Source organism: Etheostoma spectabile, chromosome 9 (assembly GCF_008692095.1).
Source record: "Etheostoma spectabile isolate EspeVRDwgs_2016 chromosome 9, UIUC_Espe_1.0, whole genome shotgun sequence".
In the NCBI taxonomy this organism is placed as follows: Eukaryota; Metazoa; Chordata; class Actinopteri; order Perciformes; family Percidae; genus Etheostoma; species Etheostoma spectabile.
In genome coordinates, this window is record NC_045741.1 from 7,972,333 (window position 1) to 7,994,802 (window position 22,470).

The 22,470-nt window shown below is 41.3% G+C and overlaps 1 protein-coding gene and 1 long non-coding RNA gene across 2 annotated transcripts in view; one reads left to right on the forward strand and one right to left on the reverse strand.

Annotated features, from left to right (window-relative positions):
• Positions 1 to 12,785, reverse strand: part of exoc2 (exocyst complex component 2) — a gene marked incomplete at its 5' end in the record, with an annotated part of 38,792 nt that extends 26,007 nt beyond the window's left edge. Inside the window, 5 exon segments of the mRNA XM_032525887.1 lie at positions 5,720 to 5,844; positions 6,694 to 6,807; positions 9,021 to 9,147; positions 10,342 to 10,518; positions 12,628 to 12,785. Of these exon segments, the coding sequence (XP_032381778.1) occupies positions 5,720 to 5,844; positions 6,694 to 6,807; positions 9,021 to 9,147; positions 10,342 to 10,518; positions 12,628 to 12,745 (661 nt within the window).
• Positions 12,786 to 17,900: 5,115 nt separating this feature from the next.
• LOC116695561 (uncharacterized) overlaps positions 17,901 to 22,470 on the forward strand; it is a 16,820-nt gene continuing 12,250 nt past the window's right edge. The window contains exon 1 of the long non-coding RNA XR_004333494.1: positions 17,901 to 18,066. This is a non-coding gene — a long non-coding RNA (uncharacterized LOC116695561). The remainder of the gene's footprint in view (positions 18,067 to 22,470) is intronic.

Consider the following 22,470-nt stretch of genomic DNA (forward strand, 5'->3'; position numbering starts at 1 on the left):
CCCCTTTGCCTGTTCCCACGCCAACTGAGGACCTGACTTTGTCCCAGCAGTGACTGTACTGGATCAATTCACCTAACCAAAGCCATTAACAGCACAGTTTTGTGGTCTTGGGACATTTGGAGCCCTTTGACCTGGAGGTAATGTGAATCGAAAATGTTTCAACTCTCTGAAAAATAACATTTGGGAGAGCAGAGCTGGAGGTCTGGATGCCAAAAAGGACTGCTCAGGGGAAGTGGGCGGAAAATCTCTGATGGCTTGTATCCATCACTTAGCATTTAGAGCTTCACGCGGGAGAGGGAATTTGAAAAGAGGGAATGAGGGGAGAAAACAGAGAGAGCAAAAGAGGCAGAGCGAGCGGTGTGGCTACCCCAGTGAATAAATAAATGGTGTGCAGTAGTGGGCAGCTGGGTGCTGAGAGCTGCAGTGTGGGTTTATTGACAGAGTGGAAGAGAGGTGGAGAAGGCTTAGGAGACCTTCTCATACATATTTGCGGAGCGATTCAAAAATGCAACCGGCAGACATCTCAAGAATTAAGTTAAGAGACAGAAACGATCCAACCATTACTGTTCTCTCCACTCTCCCTTCCTTCCTTCTTCTCCCACAACTACAAATGCTCGCTGTTAGCGGAGCTTGGAGACGGCAGAGGGAGCGGGAGGCAAAGTGAAGGGGGAGAGTTCTGTAAATAAATATGTGGGTCCACTCTGACAGACAGAAGCCTCAAGGCAGAGACCGAGGTATTCCTAAAAAATACACCGTTCAAACATGCCTTTGCCCTAATTAGCACGGATGTCACTGGCCCTTTGGTGGACCTCTCGCAGCTCGACGACTGGCAGAAAATGTGGCCAGATGCAGGTTAGGACAAAGGCACGTAGACCTGGGAGTGTATAGAGAGCACAGGATTGATAGGGCTGAACACACAGGAAGACTGAGACACACACGCTGCAGGGCTGCTTCACATCTCCACACCCCCCACCCCCCTCGCATTGCTACCAGCTGTGTGTCCTCTGCAACTGTCACACACTGAAGGGCTGGTGACGTCACGGCTAACCTAAACATCAGGTCAGAGTCCGGATAACAGACGCAGCCAGGACCTGAGGAAGAGCTGCAGCTCCCACTTCACTTCCTGGAACCGTTTAGGGAAGAAGAAAAAAACTGAATAAAAATAAAAATACAGTGTCCCTGGATTCTAAAGCTGGAGATGTTTTGACTCCTGCCGGGGCCAGGGGCTCGGGGAATAGGCCCTGGGAATCTGGCATTTTTGGAACACGGTAGCCGTTCCGTTTCCTGCATCACTGGGAGACTTCCTGTTCACACAACAATGAAAAACCTCAAATTTCAACATTTTTGTAGAAACAACCCTGGACTCCACTGACAGACTGTCAGTCAGTCAATCTGAGCCAGAGCAGCTCTGTCTCAGAAACATGGCTCAATTTGTCACTGAGGCTTCACGACCAAACAGTCGCCATGCCCAAAATCTTTCACCTGCACAGAATTCCCCTTTGCAAACAACTAAAATATTACATCAAACAAAAAAAAAACCAGCCAATGTGGAATACAAAACTGCCTGATTTCTGGAAACTAGCAGAAATCTGACCACTGCAAAACATTATCTGTCCTCACAACTAGTAACAACTTGATACAAGCCACTTCAGAAATTCGACATATAAGTGCTTGTGGGGCAGAAAAATATAATTAAATATCTACTGGTGCAATAACCATTTCGCAGAAGGCTGCAACACATATATATATATGAAAAATCCATTTTCATTTTACAGTGCCATATATATATATATATATATATATATATATAAAAAACACTCTGCAAAATATCAGTAGAAAACGGCACTGTAAAATGAAAATGGATTTTTTTTTTTTATGTTGCCTTCTATATTCAAATCAATGTTCAATTTGTTCAATTAAATAATTTCCAAAATGGTTTCCATTTATTTGTTTTAAATTCAACGAGCTATTTGTTGTACTTTAGCAGAATACTTAAAGCTGCAGAAATGCAGAATCGAGTACACTACACAAATTATATGGTTGTTTTTCGGCAATATGCAACGTCATTGCACATTGCATATTTTCTCATATCATGCAGCCGTAGGTGCTTGATTACATTATATGATGAAATTTGACCTAACAACATTCTTCCAACTTTCTACACCCGGTAGCATCTGATTAAGGTAAAAAAAATAAATTAAAAAAATAGTTAATAGTTTACACTCAGGATACTGTGACCTTATGTGAAACCCATCTGAACCTGGGACGCTGCATTACTTCTCTGGGTCAGGCCTCAGATACAGCACTATGCACAGTAGTCTGATCTGTACAGATTTAGGCTTCAAGTCCTTCTGAGCAAAACCACATAAATACGTGCAGTTTGGATAATGAAACATTAAAAGTAGCGTGTTGTCTTCATTTATGTGCTGAGTTTCCACTACTCGTCATACATACGGTCATTTTAATTCAAATATAAATGTTCGGACTTCTTTCTCTTGCCTCTTATATTTGTCTCTTAATTTTTTGTTTCCTTAAAAGCTGTTAAAAAATGAGTTACGGGCTTGACATTTTAAACTTCTTTTTTCTTTTCTTTTTTTTCATGTAATCAGCCATGCGCCCATCCAACTGTTTTTTCTCCTGATACCAAATTTAACCTCATCTCTGGATATCTGCTGATACAGATTCAAAATTCAAAATCAACATTTTAAATCCGTATACCACCTACTGTATCACTTTTATGTCAAGTGCCATGAGGTAAGGTATTACTGTGGTGATAAAAAAACTAAATACAGCAGAAACACTTATAATGACGTATAATGACATTGACAAAGAAACTATGTTTTGTGTGGTTTTGTCAAATCTGGTTGATAACAAATCCGTTTAATAATTGATGTGTTCTTTTTTGGTCTAAAAAGCCAACAAAAAGCCCAACTAGTGTCATTTGAAAAGATGCTTCTGCTAAAAGAATGGATGTTAATGTGGGTGCAGCTTATTTCTTACACCATAAAAATCATTTCAGGCCATGTAAGTTGACCATATACTTATGAACGGACCTTTGGAAGCTCTTCAAAATACAACTCTCGCATAAAACGTTGTCCAGAGCTCCCAGTCTCTCCATTTGCCAAAAGTTGACATTAGATAACGAACCCAAACACCTCTGTAATTAACCAGACTTGCGGACGCAAAACTCTATAATATTATAATCTGTGTGCTGAAGCACAGAATCCATAGTTCATTAAAAAAAGAGACATGGGGTTTTGTTTTGCTATTTCTGTTGGAGATGGTTAGCTATACTGGAGAGCAATTAAGAAGCAATTAGCGGGGACAAGAAATAGAGGGAGGGAGAGAAACCCCATGGATATTGAAGTCAGAGTCTGCCGTTTGCTCTAAACATTTTCTCTCCGCCTCATTTCTTTTCCCAGATTTGGCTTCTCCTCCCTGTTTCCACCTTGCCGGCAGCATTACACTTGCATTAAAAAGTAACTCCAGACTTCTATTAAAGTCATCAATAAATATCTCACATGCAAGCATAAGTGAAAATAAACAGGAGAGGAGAGCAAAATGTCGTGATGGTGATTAAGAGGGCTGGAAGCACTACAGCGACTTCTAACACAGCGAATTCTGAACAAGACGAACAAACAAACACCCTGTTAATTTCTCTTCTTTTTCTTACAACTAATTTCTTTTAAATTTTCAGCTACATCTCAGGTGAGATTCATTTGGAACAACGAAGAACAACAGAGACCTGCCAAAACGCAGCTGAGAGACAAAGAAAGGATTCACAGTTACTCAGACAGCTGTGCTAACTAGGCTTGGCAGTGAGCGGTTGCAGAGCTGTCTCGAGCTGGCTGCTAGCAGCATGTCGGCTGGTATGTCGGTTTGGCTCACCATACCGAACGTAGAGAATATCTCCACTTGAGCTATCCATTCTGGGCTACCACTTCATTTTTTATGACTCGGAGCCAAAACTTGGCCAAGAAAGGATGTTGTGGTGCTGTAATGAGTCATGATGAGAAGCCAGGAGTCAGAAAGTTTAAAAAAAATGAACTTTTAAGTCGTAAGACATGAGACAATGTTTGTGGAAATTACATGTGAAAAGTGGGAGCTGTATGGTATTCGAGAATGAAGTGAGTACCTGCAGAGTGAGCCTGTTCCTTCATGAAAATGTTGTATTGTAGCCTTATTGTTGATGAGCTAGCAAGTTTATTGACATTTATAATTAGCGTATTGGTTATAGTTAGTCAGCCCTTAGTGGTTACTGAGGCCAGTTTAACCTACGAGGGATTCTAATGGCTCCTGTATATTAGGTTTAGTTGCCACAATAGAAAATAACTTAACAAATGAAATTAGTGGAAAGCATAGAAAATCTCGGTCAGAAGGCACAGTCTGGAAAATTGCTGACAGCTAAAAGCAATCATTCCAAGGTCTCCCAAAAAGGCTGATCATAAAGAAGAGTCTGTTATGGAATCATCATTTTTTGGTCAGCCGGCCGCACAAAGGGCAAACACTGTCATACTATCGTCTTTCTATCAAGTTGTTGCCAAACAGTTGCGTATATACACATCCAGCAGACAAAGAGCAACGTTGTTTCTCTTAGAAAATGATGCAGAACTAAAAAAGGCCACTTGACTATTGTTTGTCGGTTATTTTGTACTTATTACTGTGTTTTTACATATATTCGACAATGCATTTAGAATGTGTTAAACTATATCTGCCTACCTTGTTTAATTCAATGTGTTCCTAAACAAAACAACAGGTGTTGCAAAGCAAGTGGGGCATTTTATGATCAGGCCAATACAGTGACTCCCATCCTGTCACACAGGTCATAAAGCATCACCATGCCCTCTTGGTTCACAGGTCACTTGAGTCTATCCATACTGTATTGCTTCCTCCATCTGTAGGGACTGTACATTTCCCATTGGGCCAGTGGGCACACAGTAGGCACGCTCAGTCTGAACGTGAGAATGACTGTGCATTGTTCCCATTGGTCATATTGGGTCTGTTATCAGGACTATCAGTCCTAATACTCTGGCCTGCATTGTGTTGGGCTGCTCCGTTTATTTAGAGTCAGCCACTAACAATGAAAACATTGCCTCTCTCCCAACCGGGACACAAACATACGGAAAGCAATAATAATAATGATGGAGGCAGAAAAGTGTACGTATAAATAGTAAGGGGAAGTAACTGAGCGGCTATGGCGGGAGGAGAGAGTAAACAGACAAAAGTATGAATGATGAAGCGAACAATTGATTTGAAGTACCTGGCAGAGCGACAGCAGTCAGTCAGTCTCGGCTACGGCTACCTTGAAATCCTTTTGGCATCTGAAGGTTCATTTGGCCAAGTGTGTATGTGTGTGTTTGTTTGTGCGTCTACTTCCAAATTCTAGGGCGACTCGAGTGAGACAGTGTGTGACAGGTGAGAGAGCTGATCTCATTTTGATGAAGAAGAATTAGCCGTGTTGTGGTTGGCTTGTGTGACTGTAGTACCGAGGGCTAGGAGGGTTTTGACACAAAGTCCAAATGTGCCTCTTTAATCAACCGCTGCTAAATCGCATGTGGAGGGAAAAAAAATCCGGGGACATGCACGCTCGCATGCTTTCCATATATCAAAAGCTCTTTCTCAGCAGAGATGAAGAGTGATGAGTTGGAAGGTTGTGAATTAATTGCGGGCCATTTGGTGCGATTCCATAGCACACAAAAAATGTGTTAATCCCTCTCACCTGCCAGAGCGTCCTGGGCCTCAAAGAACGTACTGAGGCCTCCTTTCACATAGGCCAGACTCCCCTCATTCTTCTTAGTGGCCTGCTTCTTCAGATTATTGGCCCCAATCTTCAGCTGCTCAAAACTGAGGAAACAAAATGGTCACGCTATTATATTAGGCCTGCAACTTATTATACTCATTCATTCATTTGTCTAGGTAATTGTAAAATGACCATTTCAAGACTCCAACATGATGTATTTGAATGGCTCCAGTTAACAATATTAAGAAAATATTTTTTAAGAAGCCAGAACCGACAAATGTTTGGTATTTTTACTTGATCACAATCAATGGCTTTTTATCATTTACATTATATTGGCAATATTTTGCCAAAACACGCATCTATTGCAGAAACACAACCACACGCACACATGCGGAAAATGGGAGTATGTGTGTCTGTGCGAGTGTCCTGACTGAGCGAGGTTTCCTCCGCAGGAAGAAACAGTCACCCGGCGAGGTCCAAACAGAGGCCCCTGGTCATGCTGGATCCTGAGGTCTAGGTTACTGGAAGGCTAAGCTGGGGGAGAGGAAGCCAGGAGAGTCCAAAATAACTCTCCTCTGCCCTGACATGACAGTTGACGAGTCAAAGAGGCTCAGGGCTTTTTGGGTCAGCAGACTGCCTTGTCTACATACCTAACTGCATTCTCTAACCATCCAAATGACCATGTGAAGGTTCAGCCAAGACACTATGAAATCAAAGTGTATGTTAAAAAGTATTGTCAAGAGACCTGCTCCACATGAAATGCATCATGAGATAAATTTGCCACTATATGAGTAAAATGTACTTCACATAAAACCAAGCATAAAAATGGTCTCTCTACTCTCGGTTTGTATTCTTTTTCTTTTCAACAAAGCCACTGCCATCTCCTTATCTGTACTAGAGGGCTGCATTTAATCAATTATTTTCTCAATTAATGATTAATATCCATTAATCACCTGGAGCCTGTGTGGTTTTCAATGAGGTACCAGGTGGCAGAAAAGTTCTCACTGGTGAAGTCTCCACTCATTCCTGGAAATGTCAGCTCCATGTCTTTCTGTGGGAGTTTGCCTCTGAGAAAAAAAACACCACATTAACAAAGATGATCACAGAAGAAAAGCAGGATAAAAGAAGAACCTTTCAACTTTATTGAAAGATGTACAGATAACATTAGATAATACCACTGATCAAATCATGCAGTACAATCTGGAAATGACATGAAAACAGAGATACATAACTGTATAAATACATTAACAACAAATTGTGAGCAAAAAGGGGTTTGGAAAATATTTTGTGTGATCATTTTTTTTATGTGATGTTGAAGGCGGTATTGTCCAGCAGGGGGCAGTGGGCAGCCAAAAAGTACCCAGGCTGGGAGAGCTCGGCGTGGGAAGTGCAGTGTGTGACGCCTGGGTGCCCCAGGAGGACCCAGCACTCATTAGGGAAGCTTGATCTCTACTAATGACCCATGGCCTACACAAACCAACCCCCCCCCACCAACACCACCCACTCTGCAGTTACATACACATATGTTGAAACACTCATACACAGACAGTACAGTATTGAGGTCTGTAAAACAGAAAATCCATACACTTGGTGACGTATGCTAACACAAACACGTGCAGAAAACCAGCTGCACTTAGTAGTTAGTACAAACACATACACACTCATTCATGTGTATGGAATCATATTACTTATGCAGAGTTGTTGCAATGGTCAAATGACTATATCACAACAGAGTGAAAGTGCAAATGGACATACACAATTTTGGGCACAAAATATTACTACAGGTGGAGATGTTGGTCAAGAAGTGATTGTAATTGAGGGAAATACAAGACAACTCAAAATGCTACTGGTGTCATTGTTTTTAACTTAGCTCAGGAGATACCAAACTAACATGACTACTGTAAGTCCCATACCCCAGCTATGGAACCTTTGCTTCTTCTAATCTTGCATTTAATGATAATTGGAATCCTTTTCTTCTTCACTTCAAGTACTGTGTTAGAATGTAAGTAAATGAGGCCAGCTGAAGGCACCCTCCTCACTTGGCTCTGAAAGTGACACACTTCAAGTCTCTCATGTGTTCAGAGTGCAGAAGATAGTAAGTTGATGCAGCTTTTTGCTTTTCAAGCTGTGTGGTTCAGCAGGCATCTGGTGTTGCACTACATCATTACCATTCTGACAGATCAGATTCTCTGATCAGATGTGACAGTTTCCTCTACAATTATGGATTGGTAATGCATATCTAATATTACATGTATCATTCAGTTTGTTAGATTCTTTAATACGTTCCTAGTCATATCGAGCTGTATTTCACTTAAGCATTTCACTGCTAAAACTTCTGAAACATCTGCAGAGCTGTGCAATCACAGAGCAATCAACAATATTAACTCTAAACTGCAGCTGTGTCTGCAACAAGCAAGCTTACTTACTTAGTAAGGGAAAAATCCTATTACGCAACCAAACAAACCTTATTGTGTGGAATCATGTGGAAATGTTTTAACAACTAAGGTCTATGTACAGACTTTTAGTTTCATCTAGTAACTTTTTAGTCTACATTTATTAATCACATACATTATAACAAGGCCAAGTATGACGCCACAAACAGCTGGTGCAAACATCTACAACTGAATGGCCATCCAGTGACATCACCGACACAAGGATGCGCACAACAGCTCTTCCGATTAAATGCATTAAGGAGTATTTCATTTCACAACTCTTCCTGTGTGAGATCAACACATGCCTCTCAAAGGGAATTGTGTTGACTTTTTATGCTGGATGTTTAACGCAACCCTGGGAGACGAGTTAATGGTACAGCCTGTTTATGGGGTCGCGTCTCTGGCCACGAGCGGTCACTTGCCCCCGGCCCCTCTAAACCAAACAAACGCTAACCCAGAAAAGCCAGAACCTGATAACACAAACTATATATTACAACTTTTGCGCTCTCTGCCAGGCGCGTGGGAGCACCGTGCTGCCTGCCTGCTCCTAGGCGGTATACAACATGTGTGGGTCGCTGCCTTAGTTCTTTCCAAATCCCTTTCTATCGTCCACCGTCCTCTCTGCTTTATACACAATTATACTGTTTCCACTCCCTGTGAGCAGCGGTTAGAGGCTGTTCAGCCATTGCGGTGTTGGCATAATATTTCAAACGCCTGCATATGGGGAGAGTTTGTGTCTGTTTAGGGATGTAAACCATGAGTCAACGACTAGAACGTGTGTGTTTATGGCGGTGTGATTGTGCTGAGCGATGTTTGTGTGCGTGAGTTTGTGTGTTCTCTGTCCATACTTGTCTATATTGATGCCCAGTGGATTGCTGGGTCTCAGGGAGAGGGGGGAGATGCCTTTGTTGCGGTCGGTCCGCATGTCGTAGTAGTTCATCTCATCCACCCACACAGCGGACTGGTCCAGGATACCTGCGGGTCAGGGCAGAACAGGAGAGGCGTGACACACGTCAGTGAGCTCAACAACACATCCCAGATGTGTGTGCACGGGCGTGCGCGCGCACACACACAGACACACACAGACAAAGACACACAGACACACAGACAAACACACACATTATATTAAAAATTGTATTTACTTTGTATTTTAACTATGTTTATTTGCATTGTAATAAACAAGTGCAAATTCTGTCTACTCTACTCTGTGCATACAAGGTCAAGGTCAAAGTTTATTTCTATAGCACATTTACAAACAGTCGCTACTGCCACAAAGTGCTGTACAAATATAGATAACATAAAATAAAAGCATAAAAAATAACCGAAAAAAACACTTTACAAACAGAATAAGCCAAAAAAAAAGAAAAAAGACAACAGTTAAAAACTTTGCTCAAATCAATAACAGTAACAATAACAATACGCCCCCTTTAACATGTTCTGGTAAAGAGATCTACAGTCGCTGAGAAAGCTTGATACACTGCCACTTCAGAACTACATGCAAAACAACAACACACAAATAAATCAATAAAATCTCAATTTGACAACACCCATCGCATTTAGGAAAAATAAATTCAAAACACAAGCCATCAGAGAACCACGTTCGCCAATTTGACAACACGTATAAAGTAATGTGCTGCAAATACCGACCAGGAGACACACAAGTCATTAGTGAAAGGCTAACGCTGTGTACAGCCACTTTGTCCAGTAATATTGGAGAAAGAGATTGTTTAAATTGAAATAAACATTAGCTCATTCTCCAACATCGTTGATGTATGGTTGATTTCTGCAGATCACACACCCAGGCGTGTTACTGTAATCACTTTTTTGGCAAATGGGTTTCTCAATTTGCTTTTGTTTTATTTATTTGCAGCGTTGTCTATCGATGTGATGCATGTTTTGCCAAAGTGGTGAAAAATAAAAACATCTACTGTATGTGCTTGTGTTTTTTCTATTTTAATTTATTTTAATTTTATTTTTTTAGGTTGTGGAGCAATTTAGAGTTCAAACGGTTTATCAATTAATTTAAAAAAAAATTGAATTGCTATTAATATAAATAAATATAAATAAAAGCTGTAAATAATTAATTATCAGCTGCAGGGTTAGTTGCAACTTTTATCTTCTCCTATTGTCCAGGTAGGCAAATCAAATGTTGAGGCTGGTGAGTCTTACCAATTCTCTCTGGCCTGAGCAGTTTGAATGAGACTGTGGAGGTGCCGAGGCCCCCAGACTTGGTGGTGACAATGATCTCTCCCTTGTCGTCTTTGGCTGGACCCACGCGGCACACTATCTTGCTGGCTGACATCCACTCGGCTGTCAGCAGGCAGTTATGGCCGCAGATCGACAGACCTGGGACGGAAGAGAGAGGGGGAAAAGGTGAAAAGGGTGAGCGATACAACCACACAGTGACAGCACAAATAAACATGTAGCACTGACGCGTGCACGCTCACGCACGCGCACACAAACACACCGAACACACACACACACACACACACACACACACACACACACACACACACACACACTCACACACACACACACTCACACACACACACACACACACACACACACACACGAAGCTAAGTCAGACAGATCACTCAGACAGAATTGGCGTCTATCAGCAAGTTTAGTCAAACTGTCACCGGGGGCCAAAGTTCAAGTTGGGGTCACGATGGGTGTGGGTGGCCGTGACCTTCCTTCCTCTCACTCAGCTCCTTTAAGCTAACGTGTGTCACTTCAGCGCTAAGTGGCCCATTACTGACACAATGTGCACTCTGCCCCTACATCTGTCGTCCTCTTTTTAAAGCCTCTTGAAAACTATTTGGACACTCGAAGATAGACAGGGGGATTACTTTGACAGTTCCGGCCGAGGGGATTCAGAATGCTTCACGTGTGTATAATCAAACATCATAAAAGCCTGTGAAAGCTGATGAACAAATAGCGCATAAAACCGTGAATAATATGGCAATTAGAGCCCCATTTCCTGCCTCTGTTCTCGACTGGCCACTTTGTTTTAATACAAAAGCACTCACACACATTTGTGCATGTCTAATTGTCTAATTCCAGGCCCCAGGGACATTCGTGGTTACAAATAGACCCGTATCGCTTGGCCATAGCACGGCTTTTCAAGCATGAAGCTGTGTGTGAGTCCTCTGGACTGTCCCCCCTCCCCCTCCCTTTACCCACCTCCACTCAAACCAAAGAAGAAGGGTAGAGGAGAAATTGGCAAACAGGAAGGAAAATATCGGCACAAAAAATGTGTGACGTTCAAACACATAATAAGAACAAGATGGAGGTAGTCCATCTGTGTGGCTCTTGAAAATCATAAAAAAGACACACCACCAATAACAACAACAACAACTCTATTTTCACCTTAATGCATGTTGATAAGCTCATAAGTTTTTCATACTAGGCATACAGTATCTAAATATTTACAGAATCAAAAATGTTGTGGCAGAGAGTTGGCAAAATTTAAATACATAACAGTATTATATCTCAATGTTTTATTTGGTTGGTGTGTTGGGAGTTATTTGTTTGTACTCACGTTTTTGGACGATTTTTTTTTCTTTGTTTAAACTTTAAAAGAACACTTTAAAAGAAATATTTTCTTATATTTATATCTTTTCTTACATTCTCAAAGGATACGATTGCAAAATGAAATGGTAAAACTGATTTTACATTTTCAAATGAATTTTACTCTTGCATTCTTCCATTTTGAAAATACCTGTTATAATGCAACACATAATTAAATGTAAGTATACAGCCAGTTTAAAACAACAGTTAATTATCGCTACGTATGAATATGTGCACAAACAAAAAGTTGTATTTAGACAGTTTTTTTTAAACAACTTACTAAATTGCCATAAGAGTAAAACTTAAATAGTGAAAAAGTGACGAAATTCTTATTCCAAAAAGGGAAAAAGAATGAGGCGTCCAGTCCACTTACGTATCATATAAACAAAAACAAACTTTACACCAGCCTGTTTAAAAAAGGGGCCGCTGTGGTTTGTTGATGGATAAGTTAATAAAGTCAGTTAATACAACTGAAGTTACAAAATACTCTACATACCAGAGCAGAAATTAAATGACAAAAAAAGCTAGATTTAATCAACATTAGAGTCCCTCTATTTCAAATAAAGCAACTACCACAAATAAAATCTGAAAATCACCACCTAAGATTGATCACTTACGATAAAACAAATACATGTAAATGATCTGTGAGCGGATCAAAGAAATACCTATATACTGTTTATTTATTTAGACGTATTAATTAAAGAAAAAATATCAAGGGGAAGACAGTGAAGATCGAATATGGATGTCTTCATTCCCCATGGAAATCAACATTGCTGGACAGCAATTGATAAAAAAATTAAATAAAGTAAACAACTATAGAAACTACAACATTTTACCAAGACTGAGCTGCATGTGTGGTTAGTCGTGTGGTTATAAATGTGTTACCGATGAGGTCGGCTGGGCCCGTGCCCAGGTTTTCTCCGCGGATGGTGACTTTGGTCCAAGCCGCACCCTCCTTGGGCGAGATGCCCGTGACCAGCGGGGGCTGACGGGCACGAGACATGGTGGCCTGAGGCAGACAGGAACACTGGGGCGATCAGCACCTGGACATGGACAAAGACAGAGGCAGAGGCAGGCATACATTAGAGGACATGGCGAGTAACACAAACTCCACACATATGAACAAGTTACAGCATCTTCTAAAGAAGCAATGGATAATCAAAATCACAATTTCTATTTAGCGAAGAAAAAATGTATATCAAGGCATAGGGAAAATAAACGGGGATAACTCTGAAACCTAACTCTGAAAGCTCAACAGTCTCATGAAGATATAAAATAGGCAAATTATAGCTGTAAAAATGCAAAAACAAGGCATTGCCAGATGACCACACAAAACACTTACACACAATAGACTCTCCATGTCTTAGAAGGGGGATAAAAAATAATCTTTATGTCAACGTGGAACCGTAGCTGGTGAACCTCCTGATAATAAAAACAATAAATTATTAGTTTTAATTTACCAGCAGCTTTTAGTGAATTACCCAGCAGCCAGATATTTAGACTTGTAGAATTGACTGGGGACAGCAAAATTGGAGCAGCATTTGGCTGGCAGCTAGTGTTAATTCCCACCCTGTAGGTCTCCAAACAATGTATGCATTGCAGCAGTTATCTCCCAGATAATAGGAAAAATAGAGAAGGGAGCCAAGAATGAAGGAGCAGACAGAGAGCAGGGAGGAAAGGAAGAATGTAAACCTCACAGCAAAGGATAAATAAACCTGGCCTCCCCAACCATTCCGCATAAGCCCACACAATACTGTGCAGGCTGTGGTACCAACGAAGGAGCACCCATGCAAATCAGTTCAAAAGGAAGACAGGGAAAGATTCCAAATGAAAAAATGAAAGGATGTATTTCAGCAGTGCAGATGTTTGCTAATAAATCACTGCCAGCTCTCCAAAAGGTAGACCAATCTAGACTCTCCGAAGCAGCCTGAGCGAGGTTTCCGCTCTTTTGCTCCGCAGCCAAAACACGTTCTCCACAAACAACGCTGGAGTTCACACGGACCGGACCTGCAACAGGTTTATGGTGGTCACCCTTTGTAGTTATATGGTCACTAATTAGGTGTAGGCGGAAAACTGAGGAGCAATGCAACTTCCAAGAGCCAATGGGGGCGCCAATATCAAAGGAAATCAAAACTGACAGAGCACAACGTTGATTACTCTACTTGTAAGAGAGATTTCCTGTAAGAAGAAAATCTAAGTGTCATCCCCTGCAGCAGCTAGTGCATGCACCAAGAGCCATAAACCAAGGCTGCAAATGTTTTCTATCAATGTTTAAAATTACATTTATATCAGTCTATTGAATGATTTAAAAAAAAAAAAATAGTGCTAAAACCTTAATCTCCCAGAGACCAAAATTATCTTCAAATTGGTAGTTTGGTGAGGCAGGAAGTCTAAAACCCAAACATATTTCAAGTTTATAATGATATATAACAAAGAAAAGCAGATAAATCTCACATTTGAGAAGCTGTGGGACAAGCAATGTTTGGCATTGTGGCTTAATAAATGACTTCAAATGATTAGTCTGTGCTTCCCTAACCAAGGGGATCGTGAACTTATGGGGGTCACCTTACCCCTAATTTCCACCGATTGCGAAACGGCGGCCGTCATTAGGTTTCCATTAAAGTCAATGTGTATATTTTCAATCACTGCGAACGGCTGCGTACGGACTCCGTCCCAGCTCCAGCTTACAATAACTTAAAGGTGCCCTGCCACACATACTGTATTTCATTACTTTGTGTTAATGTCTGAAGTTTTACCATGGACGCTAACATTTTGCCATTATGCCATACATAGCGTAGAATGCCTGCAGGAAGATTAAGCTCCATTTATGCCAGTTCTCATTAATTAACAAGTGATCTGATTGGCTTACAGCTAGCCAATGAGAGCCTGGCTATCAGTATTCTTCACCCAGCGCAACTGGGCGTGTTCATGAATAGTAATGAGCTCAGGCAACATGACATCAGACTGCCCAGCTGTTGTTATTGGCCTGATTTCTCCTCTTATTTCTTTTCAATGACTAGAGCTGACAGAGGAGGTAGCAGTTCATTTTCACATTCATAACATAACAGAAACATATATGGAGCTAAAATATTTCAAAAAATGCAAGTAAAAACGCTTTTATGTAGCAGGGCACTTTTATGTTCAGTTTTTGTAGACATAGTCAAAGAGGTGTTAATTCAATTACTTGTTTTAGCATTGAGGGTAGTGATGGTGTTGTACTGGACTGCACTAGATTGAGAGATGTGTGTAATAAATTCCCCGATGTGTATGGATAATCAGTTACCAAAGTTATTGTTTTCCATAGACTGACTTTGACAAATCAAAGAGTTGAATCATTTCAGTACAAAGTGTGAAAACCTCCATAACACTAAAGTCCTACCAGCTCACAATTTATCAATTGCTGAATATTTGGCTCATGGCACTCATGTTCAGATTTCCATTAGTGTCTTAGGGAATTGTATGGCACAACAAAAATACAGAAGCATGAAAACCTACAGAGGGACAGCAGCAGCACATGTAGTGACGTCAAAACCTCCAAGAGTAGGAACCTTTCTGGTAAACCTTTCTGCCACAGGCCCCCCCCCCCCCATTGCCCTGACATCCCGGAGTTAACAAGGAAACTCCAACGGGACTTAGCTCATGTTGTTGCTGCTACCCTGCGCTTGTCAGAGGAAATGGAGGGGCTATGGATCAGACATGAAGTAGATAAGAGGTTAACAGGCCTAAAACAAGAGCTTGGTATATCCTATCAATCCCATATGTTTAGAGTGGGAGCGGCGAAGGGGCAGAGGACCTTTATTTTGTATAATTCTGCTTCCAGGAGTATTTCTTCCACCCCCAATCTTTGAAATACACGTGCACAAACACACAGATAGCCAGCCAGCCCACACTCACACTCACACACACACACACACACACACACACACACACGGCAGAATGACAGCTCAGCTAGGTTGCGTGCAAGGGGCCCGAGCTTGGTGTTGTGTGGTCTGTGTGTACGCGAGTATGTGGAAGGATCTGCGGAAAGGTCTGGGCAGAGTGTGTGTGTGTGTGTGTGTGTGTGTGTGTGTGTGTGGGTGTGTGTGGGTGTGTGTGTGTGTGTGTGTGGGTCTGGTGTCTGTGGTCTCTGGCGCGGGCCTGGGGAGAGCTGCTGACGGCGGGATGAGAAAGAGCCGCTGTGTTTACTTTTACTGGGGGCTGTAATGGACACGGGAACATGCCCAGACCCCGCTCTATAACACCAGTGACACACACACACCACACACACACACACACACACACACACCACACACACCACACACACACACACAACACAACACACACACACACACACACACACACACACACACCCACACACACACACACACACACACACAAACACACACACACACACACACACACACACACACACACACACACACACCACACACACACACACACACACACAAACACACACCACCACACACAAACACACCCCACACCACACACACACACACACACACACACACACACACACACACACACACACAAATGTAACAAGTCACGCAGAAACTAAGCGGTCTCTTGCAAAAGTCTCATGTCACACACTACCACAAAACCCCTGTAAACTAGGCAATAGAAACTATAACTTTATACAGACCGGGGACAAACTGAGTTAAATTTTTCCTTAAAGTAGCATGAAGAGGAAAACAAAACAAAGGTTTCTGAAGCTCCAACTGGAAACTTATAAGGTAGGTGGCATTTTCCACGAGAGGGACAAATGTATTAACCTCTAGGGGGCAAGAGAGGATCTCCACAAGAGTATACCCCACTCTCTTTCAACATGTGTCAAGCCATACTGTGAAGGCTAAATTTAATCAATGACAACACACAACCAGATTTAGCCCTTTTTTCTCTCGCTCAATTCTCTTCCAACCATGATGCTGTTAGCCCCAACCCTAACCTCGCTCTCTGGTAATAGGGCTCAAAAGGCAGGTTTGTTTTCCTTGGCGGACGCCTTACAAACAGCAGGGTTGGCTCTAATCTGTGTGGTAGCTGTGGAAGTCTGAGGCTCGGGATCTTCTTGCAGCACTGTTCACCAGTAACAACCGTTCCATGATCTTGTGCTCGAGTACAGAGAAACAAAGGAAAGACGTTATATTAAAGCTCCAAACAAATCAAAATGCCACACGCAGTACACCTAAAAAATGATGTGCTCCATGGTTTGGGCTAGAGGGCAGCAATGGCAAAGAAGACTGAGTTAATTTAAAAGATATTTGCTAGTGACTTATATCACACAGTTTCTGCAGGTTTCACCAAGTCAAAATGTAAGACTTTTTAAGACTGTTATGAAGAAAATTTAAGACCAATATATTGTGACTTAAAAAACATAAATCAGACATCATAGTTCGGAAACAATGTATGAAACAATTCCCAGATTTCCTCATTGGCATTATAAGACCAGAAACTAGATTGGCTGCAATATAAGTTGCATATTGGTTTAATTTGTAGTCATAATACAGCTAATTATAATTGGACAAACAACAGAAAGAACTACAACACCACAGAATTAAAAAAGAACATTGTAAAGCGCTGCAGGAACATTTCAATGAGCAATGGAGGTAGGGAAATTACGTAAGACCTACAATACTTTCATAATTTACGACTTTTTAAAAACGTGCGTTTCGTTTCTGTTTCATGTTACCCAGATTTTTAGATTAGGACATGGCATGATTTCCCCCTGCTACTGGGTTACCACAGTTTGGAGAGACAAAGGCAGCACACGCTGAGAAAGGATACTAGCAAACTATTTCATAAATCACAATTATGACTTTATTAGGCTTGCGTTATTGATGCTTTGCGTTTCGAGCACACACTGATGCATCAAATCAAGTATTTCCTATTCCCTGGTAAACTGTCTGACCTATCACAAGCACACAGGGAGTAACCGGCCTGCAGGGAAAGGCTTACAGTGAAGGCAACTACGTTTTTAATACAGGAGATGATCATTTGTATTTTGACTGATATTGCGATTGCGAAAGGAATTCACGATATTGGAGGGAATGATCATATTTGTATCATTATTCTCATTTTCAGTGGAAAACTATATATATTTTAAAAAGATTGAAGGCAGATTTTTTGTGAGGATCTGTACCAAACAAAGATTGGAGGAGTAGGATACAATTTGTAGTCCGGGAAATCTCTGCAGCCCCACAAGACTTTATTTTAGAATGGTTTGACACATGTTTGGCCTTTAACAAACATTGCAGCCCCCCTGCAATTTGAATATTGCAGTAGTTCATTTTGCGATTTTGATAAAATTGCGATTAATTGTGCAGCTTTATTGTTTAATGCAGCTAGTATTGTTTGGTATTCGCTGCTGCAAAAAAATAAACAGCAAAAAAAGATGTACTTACAGTATATGTTCGAAATTAATATTACAGTATAAAAGCAATATTATATTAAAATATATCACAAAAGGTACAAACCGCATACTATAATAGAATTGATGTTGATTGCCATTACCTGTGTTTCATTGCACATACTGACAAATGTCTTTACAAATGAATTATAAACAAAAACATGAACTAATTTAGCAGGGATTTGAATTACAATTTGCTTGGAATCATTGATTTGCAAAAACATTTAACAAGATACAACAGTTGATTAACAATAACATGAACTCATGGTTTAACAATACGTTTTCCCTTTTCTCCCTTTCTGCTCCTATTTGGGGGCTTTAGACATCTGACACTTTAGGATCTTAAAAATTGAGATGGACATATTTCAATATTATGACATTTCATATATGAAATAATTTATTGATAAAAAAAAAAGTAGCCATCAGATTTAAACAATAACAAAATTATCACCCAAGCTCATCTAAGACTGAAGCCACGTCATTGCAAAGTCCCTGGTTCAAATAGGGAGGATTTGGTTGCATGAAATAAAGGGAGGGGGGGGGGGGTCTATACTCTGATCCACTATCAGCACACACACACACTGCCACAGACTACATCATGAATAAGGCGTTCTTACCTTAGATCATATGCTACTATGAGCTCAAAAGTGACTCACAATGGCAGTGATTGGCAAGTGTGTGTGTGTGTGGTGTGTGGTGTGTGTGGTGTGTGTGTGTGTGTGTGGGTGTGTGGTGTGTAAGAGAGAGTGATGGGTTTAAGGGGCACAAAGGGACCCATTAGACCTCACACCTCACCCCTCCGTTGCCATCAGAGCTGCTAACCACTACGCGGCGGCTCAGAACCCCCCGCACACACCATTTCACACACACACACACACACACACACACACACACACACACACACACACACACAAACACACACACACACACACCACACACACACACACACACACACACACAACAATTTCACTCCATGTCCCTAACATTACACAAACACCCGATTCCTTCAAAGAGCCCCTCCCGACTCCTCTGAATGGACAGAGCGGGCCAAACATCACCCACTGAGATGACTGGTCCGATCACAGAGGCTGGACGACGCTTTGAACAATCCTCCACAGTGTTCGCTCACACCCAGGCCGCCACATGCCTCTAAGATGTGGAGAGGGTAATGTAGCCAAATGAACCATAATGTGTGTCAACTGTATCACATTTCAAATATATGGAACACATCAACATGAACTGTGCAGGTTCTGTTCAGAAAAAAAAAAGACAAGAAAAAAAAAGAAAGAAAATGCTGCGACCACTGTCCAGTCACCACTCCTCCACAATGAGTCAGCATCTCCTGTGCATGCAGACGGTCCCAGCGTTCATGCGAGAGTCTTTCGTGACAGAGAAAGAGGACAGAGTGATCAGATGTGTGCCTCTGGCTCACTATCCGACCATCATGAGGTCTGCCCGCAAGCTTTGTTATCTTTAGGGCTGTCTGTTTGTTTGTTTGTCAGTCTCAAGTGCATTTCAGAGCTAGCCCTAACAAAGCAAAGTCCCCAATTTCCCATCTAAAAATCCTGGAACAATAAACAGAAATATGAAGTATAGGCCTGATGCAGGAAGATGTTTTCAGAGGATTAACAGACTGGAGACAGGCGGCTTTGCCCAATGACATGGCGAAATGGAGAGATTTGAACCTTCATGAGCCAGGCTATAATATGCGCTTTACATGAACCCCCCCCCCCCCCCCCCCCCCCCCCCCCCACCCCTCCCCCCCCCCCCCCCCCCATTACCAGCGTGAGAACCATCTTCAGTCACATACTATCATGAATTACACAATACAAATCAACCTTTTCATATAGTCTTGAAACAAATTATTGACATTTCTATTACTTTTTCTATTACTTGTTTTGTTTGTAGGGCTGCAAATAGTCAATTAAATTGTTATTCGGTAATTATTTGTTCCAAAAAGCAGCAGAAAGTATTGACAAATGCTCATCAAAATTTCCCAAAGCCGGAGCTGAAGCTTGTTTTGTCTGGCCAACAGTCAAGAACGCCCCAAATATTAAATGTACTATAATTGAATGCAAAAAAAGAAAGAAAAAGGCATTCGTTACATTTGTGATGCTGAAACCAGTGACTTTTTGACACTAAATCATAAACTAAATATCACAATTGTCGTAGAATAATTTTCTGAAATTTGGCTAGGGCTGATATGGACAATATGACAAAAAATATCTAGTTGTGATTATTTCAACTGATACTGCAATTGCAATATGATTCACGATATTGGTGGTAATTAGTGTTTTTGTATCATTATTCTTATTTTCAGTGAAAATTAACATTATCCATCCATCTTCGACCGCTTATCCGGTATCGGGTCCCGGGGGCCGCAGCTCCAGTAACATTTAAAGAAATTAAATTGATTGAAGTGTGATTTTTGCAAGGATCTGTACCAAACAAAGATGTTTTTCTTTAGTCTGTAGGATACGATTTGTAGGCCGGGACGTCAGTGCAGCCCCACAATACTTTAATTTAGAACGGTTTGACACATATTTTGCCAATAACAAATACTGCGCCCCTCCTGCTATTTGGATATTGCCCTAGTTCATATTGCAATTTTGACCCCATTGCGATTAATTGTGCAGCCCAATTGGAGGTCACAAAACAGGAAAAGATAATAATAGTGGAAAGGTAACGTCTTAAAAGTCAGTTCAGTCCAAAATCTAAAATACAAAACAAAAGCGCAATCCCTCACATTAGAAGCTGCAACCAGTAAAAGTGAATAAGCTTCTGTTCATAATTGATAACTAAAAGCCATAATCAATTATCACAAATGGTTTTGATTACTAATCTGGAAAATGACTAATTAGATAATTAATTATATACTAATTTTACTAATTAAACAATCATTTGTTCTATAACATGTCAGGGCCTAATATAGTGTCTTGATATAGTTGTATTTAGACTAACAGTCTAAACCATAAAAATTCATTCCTCCATCACAGCAATTATTATTATATTGTATATTATTATATTTTGTCAAATTGTGTCACTCATCAAGTAATTGCTTCAATAGGTCTAAATGTTGCTTGGATCTACATTAAGCCTCTCGAGCTATGATGCAACACTTTTTCCCAGGCCAAAGCTCCTCTGTCGGTCGGTCCAGGTCTGACTGGGTCACAGGAACCATACTGTGAGAGCCAGTGGCCCAGCAAGCCTGTCAGCAGGGAGGAGGCTACCAGGTGGGTCAGACTGCGGAGAGCAGACAGGGGTGAGAGGGAAGTGCCGCTTCACAAACAAGGCTCGGCCTGACCCCCGTTGCTCGATTAACCCAGAGGTCTACGCTGCAGCGGCACTGAGGAAAGGCCACAAAAAAAAAAAACACAAACCACCGCATTCCACCAAAGCAAACAAGCAGGGCCACCCAAATTTTTCAATTAGAGCCCCAGGAGAGGGGGCGAGGGGGGGGCAGGAAATGGATCAGTGTAGCGTTGCCCCCGTCATTCCCCAACTGAGCTGTGCTGACTTAGGAGAAGAGAAGGAGAAACACAGTGCTGTGTAGGCTCTCACTGGAAGGCTATCGGCTTGTTAGCATGGATGTCGACACAAATGATGGAGGAGCTCAATGACAACTTATTCCCGCTATGAGGCGCACGCCTGCAACATATCTGTCAATTAATTACGCTCATTCACTCTCTCAGTATGCTCAACAAGAACACATGGTAGGGTACCTTTTCCCCTGAAAAAAAGCTTATTTAAAGAAGGTCTTACAGTTATAACAATATTTGGCATAAGTACACAAGAGTGGGGATTATAGATGCTTAGACTCTGTTCTGTTTCAAAACACTTCCTTTTATGAGGCTGAGCTGACGTGTCTATGTCTCAATGGGAGCACTTCAGGTTTTTTAAGTATAATGTCTTAACTTTAAGGCCGGCTACACACTGGATGTGTTGCGCGAGCATGTCAGCTGCGAGGCGTGTGCGTTTTATTTCAGCTCCCATGTTAGCAGGTTAGAGCTTACACGCCGTCTGCGTCTCACACGTGGCTCGAGCCGCGCTGAAAACGTGTGTATACTAGAAATAAAACCCTTATTTTTCACACTACACGCAAGCGTGTTTGAAGCAAAAATAGAATGGGAAAAGATGTTTGTCATTTTTGACATGAATACATTTTGATAAATGACATGTTGATGTTTGAACGGGTCTTGGTTTTGACATCAGTGCAGATTTGAAAAACTGATTCTCAAATACTGCACCTGTCGTACAGACCAAATATTCTGTAACCTTTTTTGCCGTCAATACTGCCGACATTGTCTTGCTTTAATCAAATCAGTAGC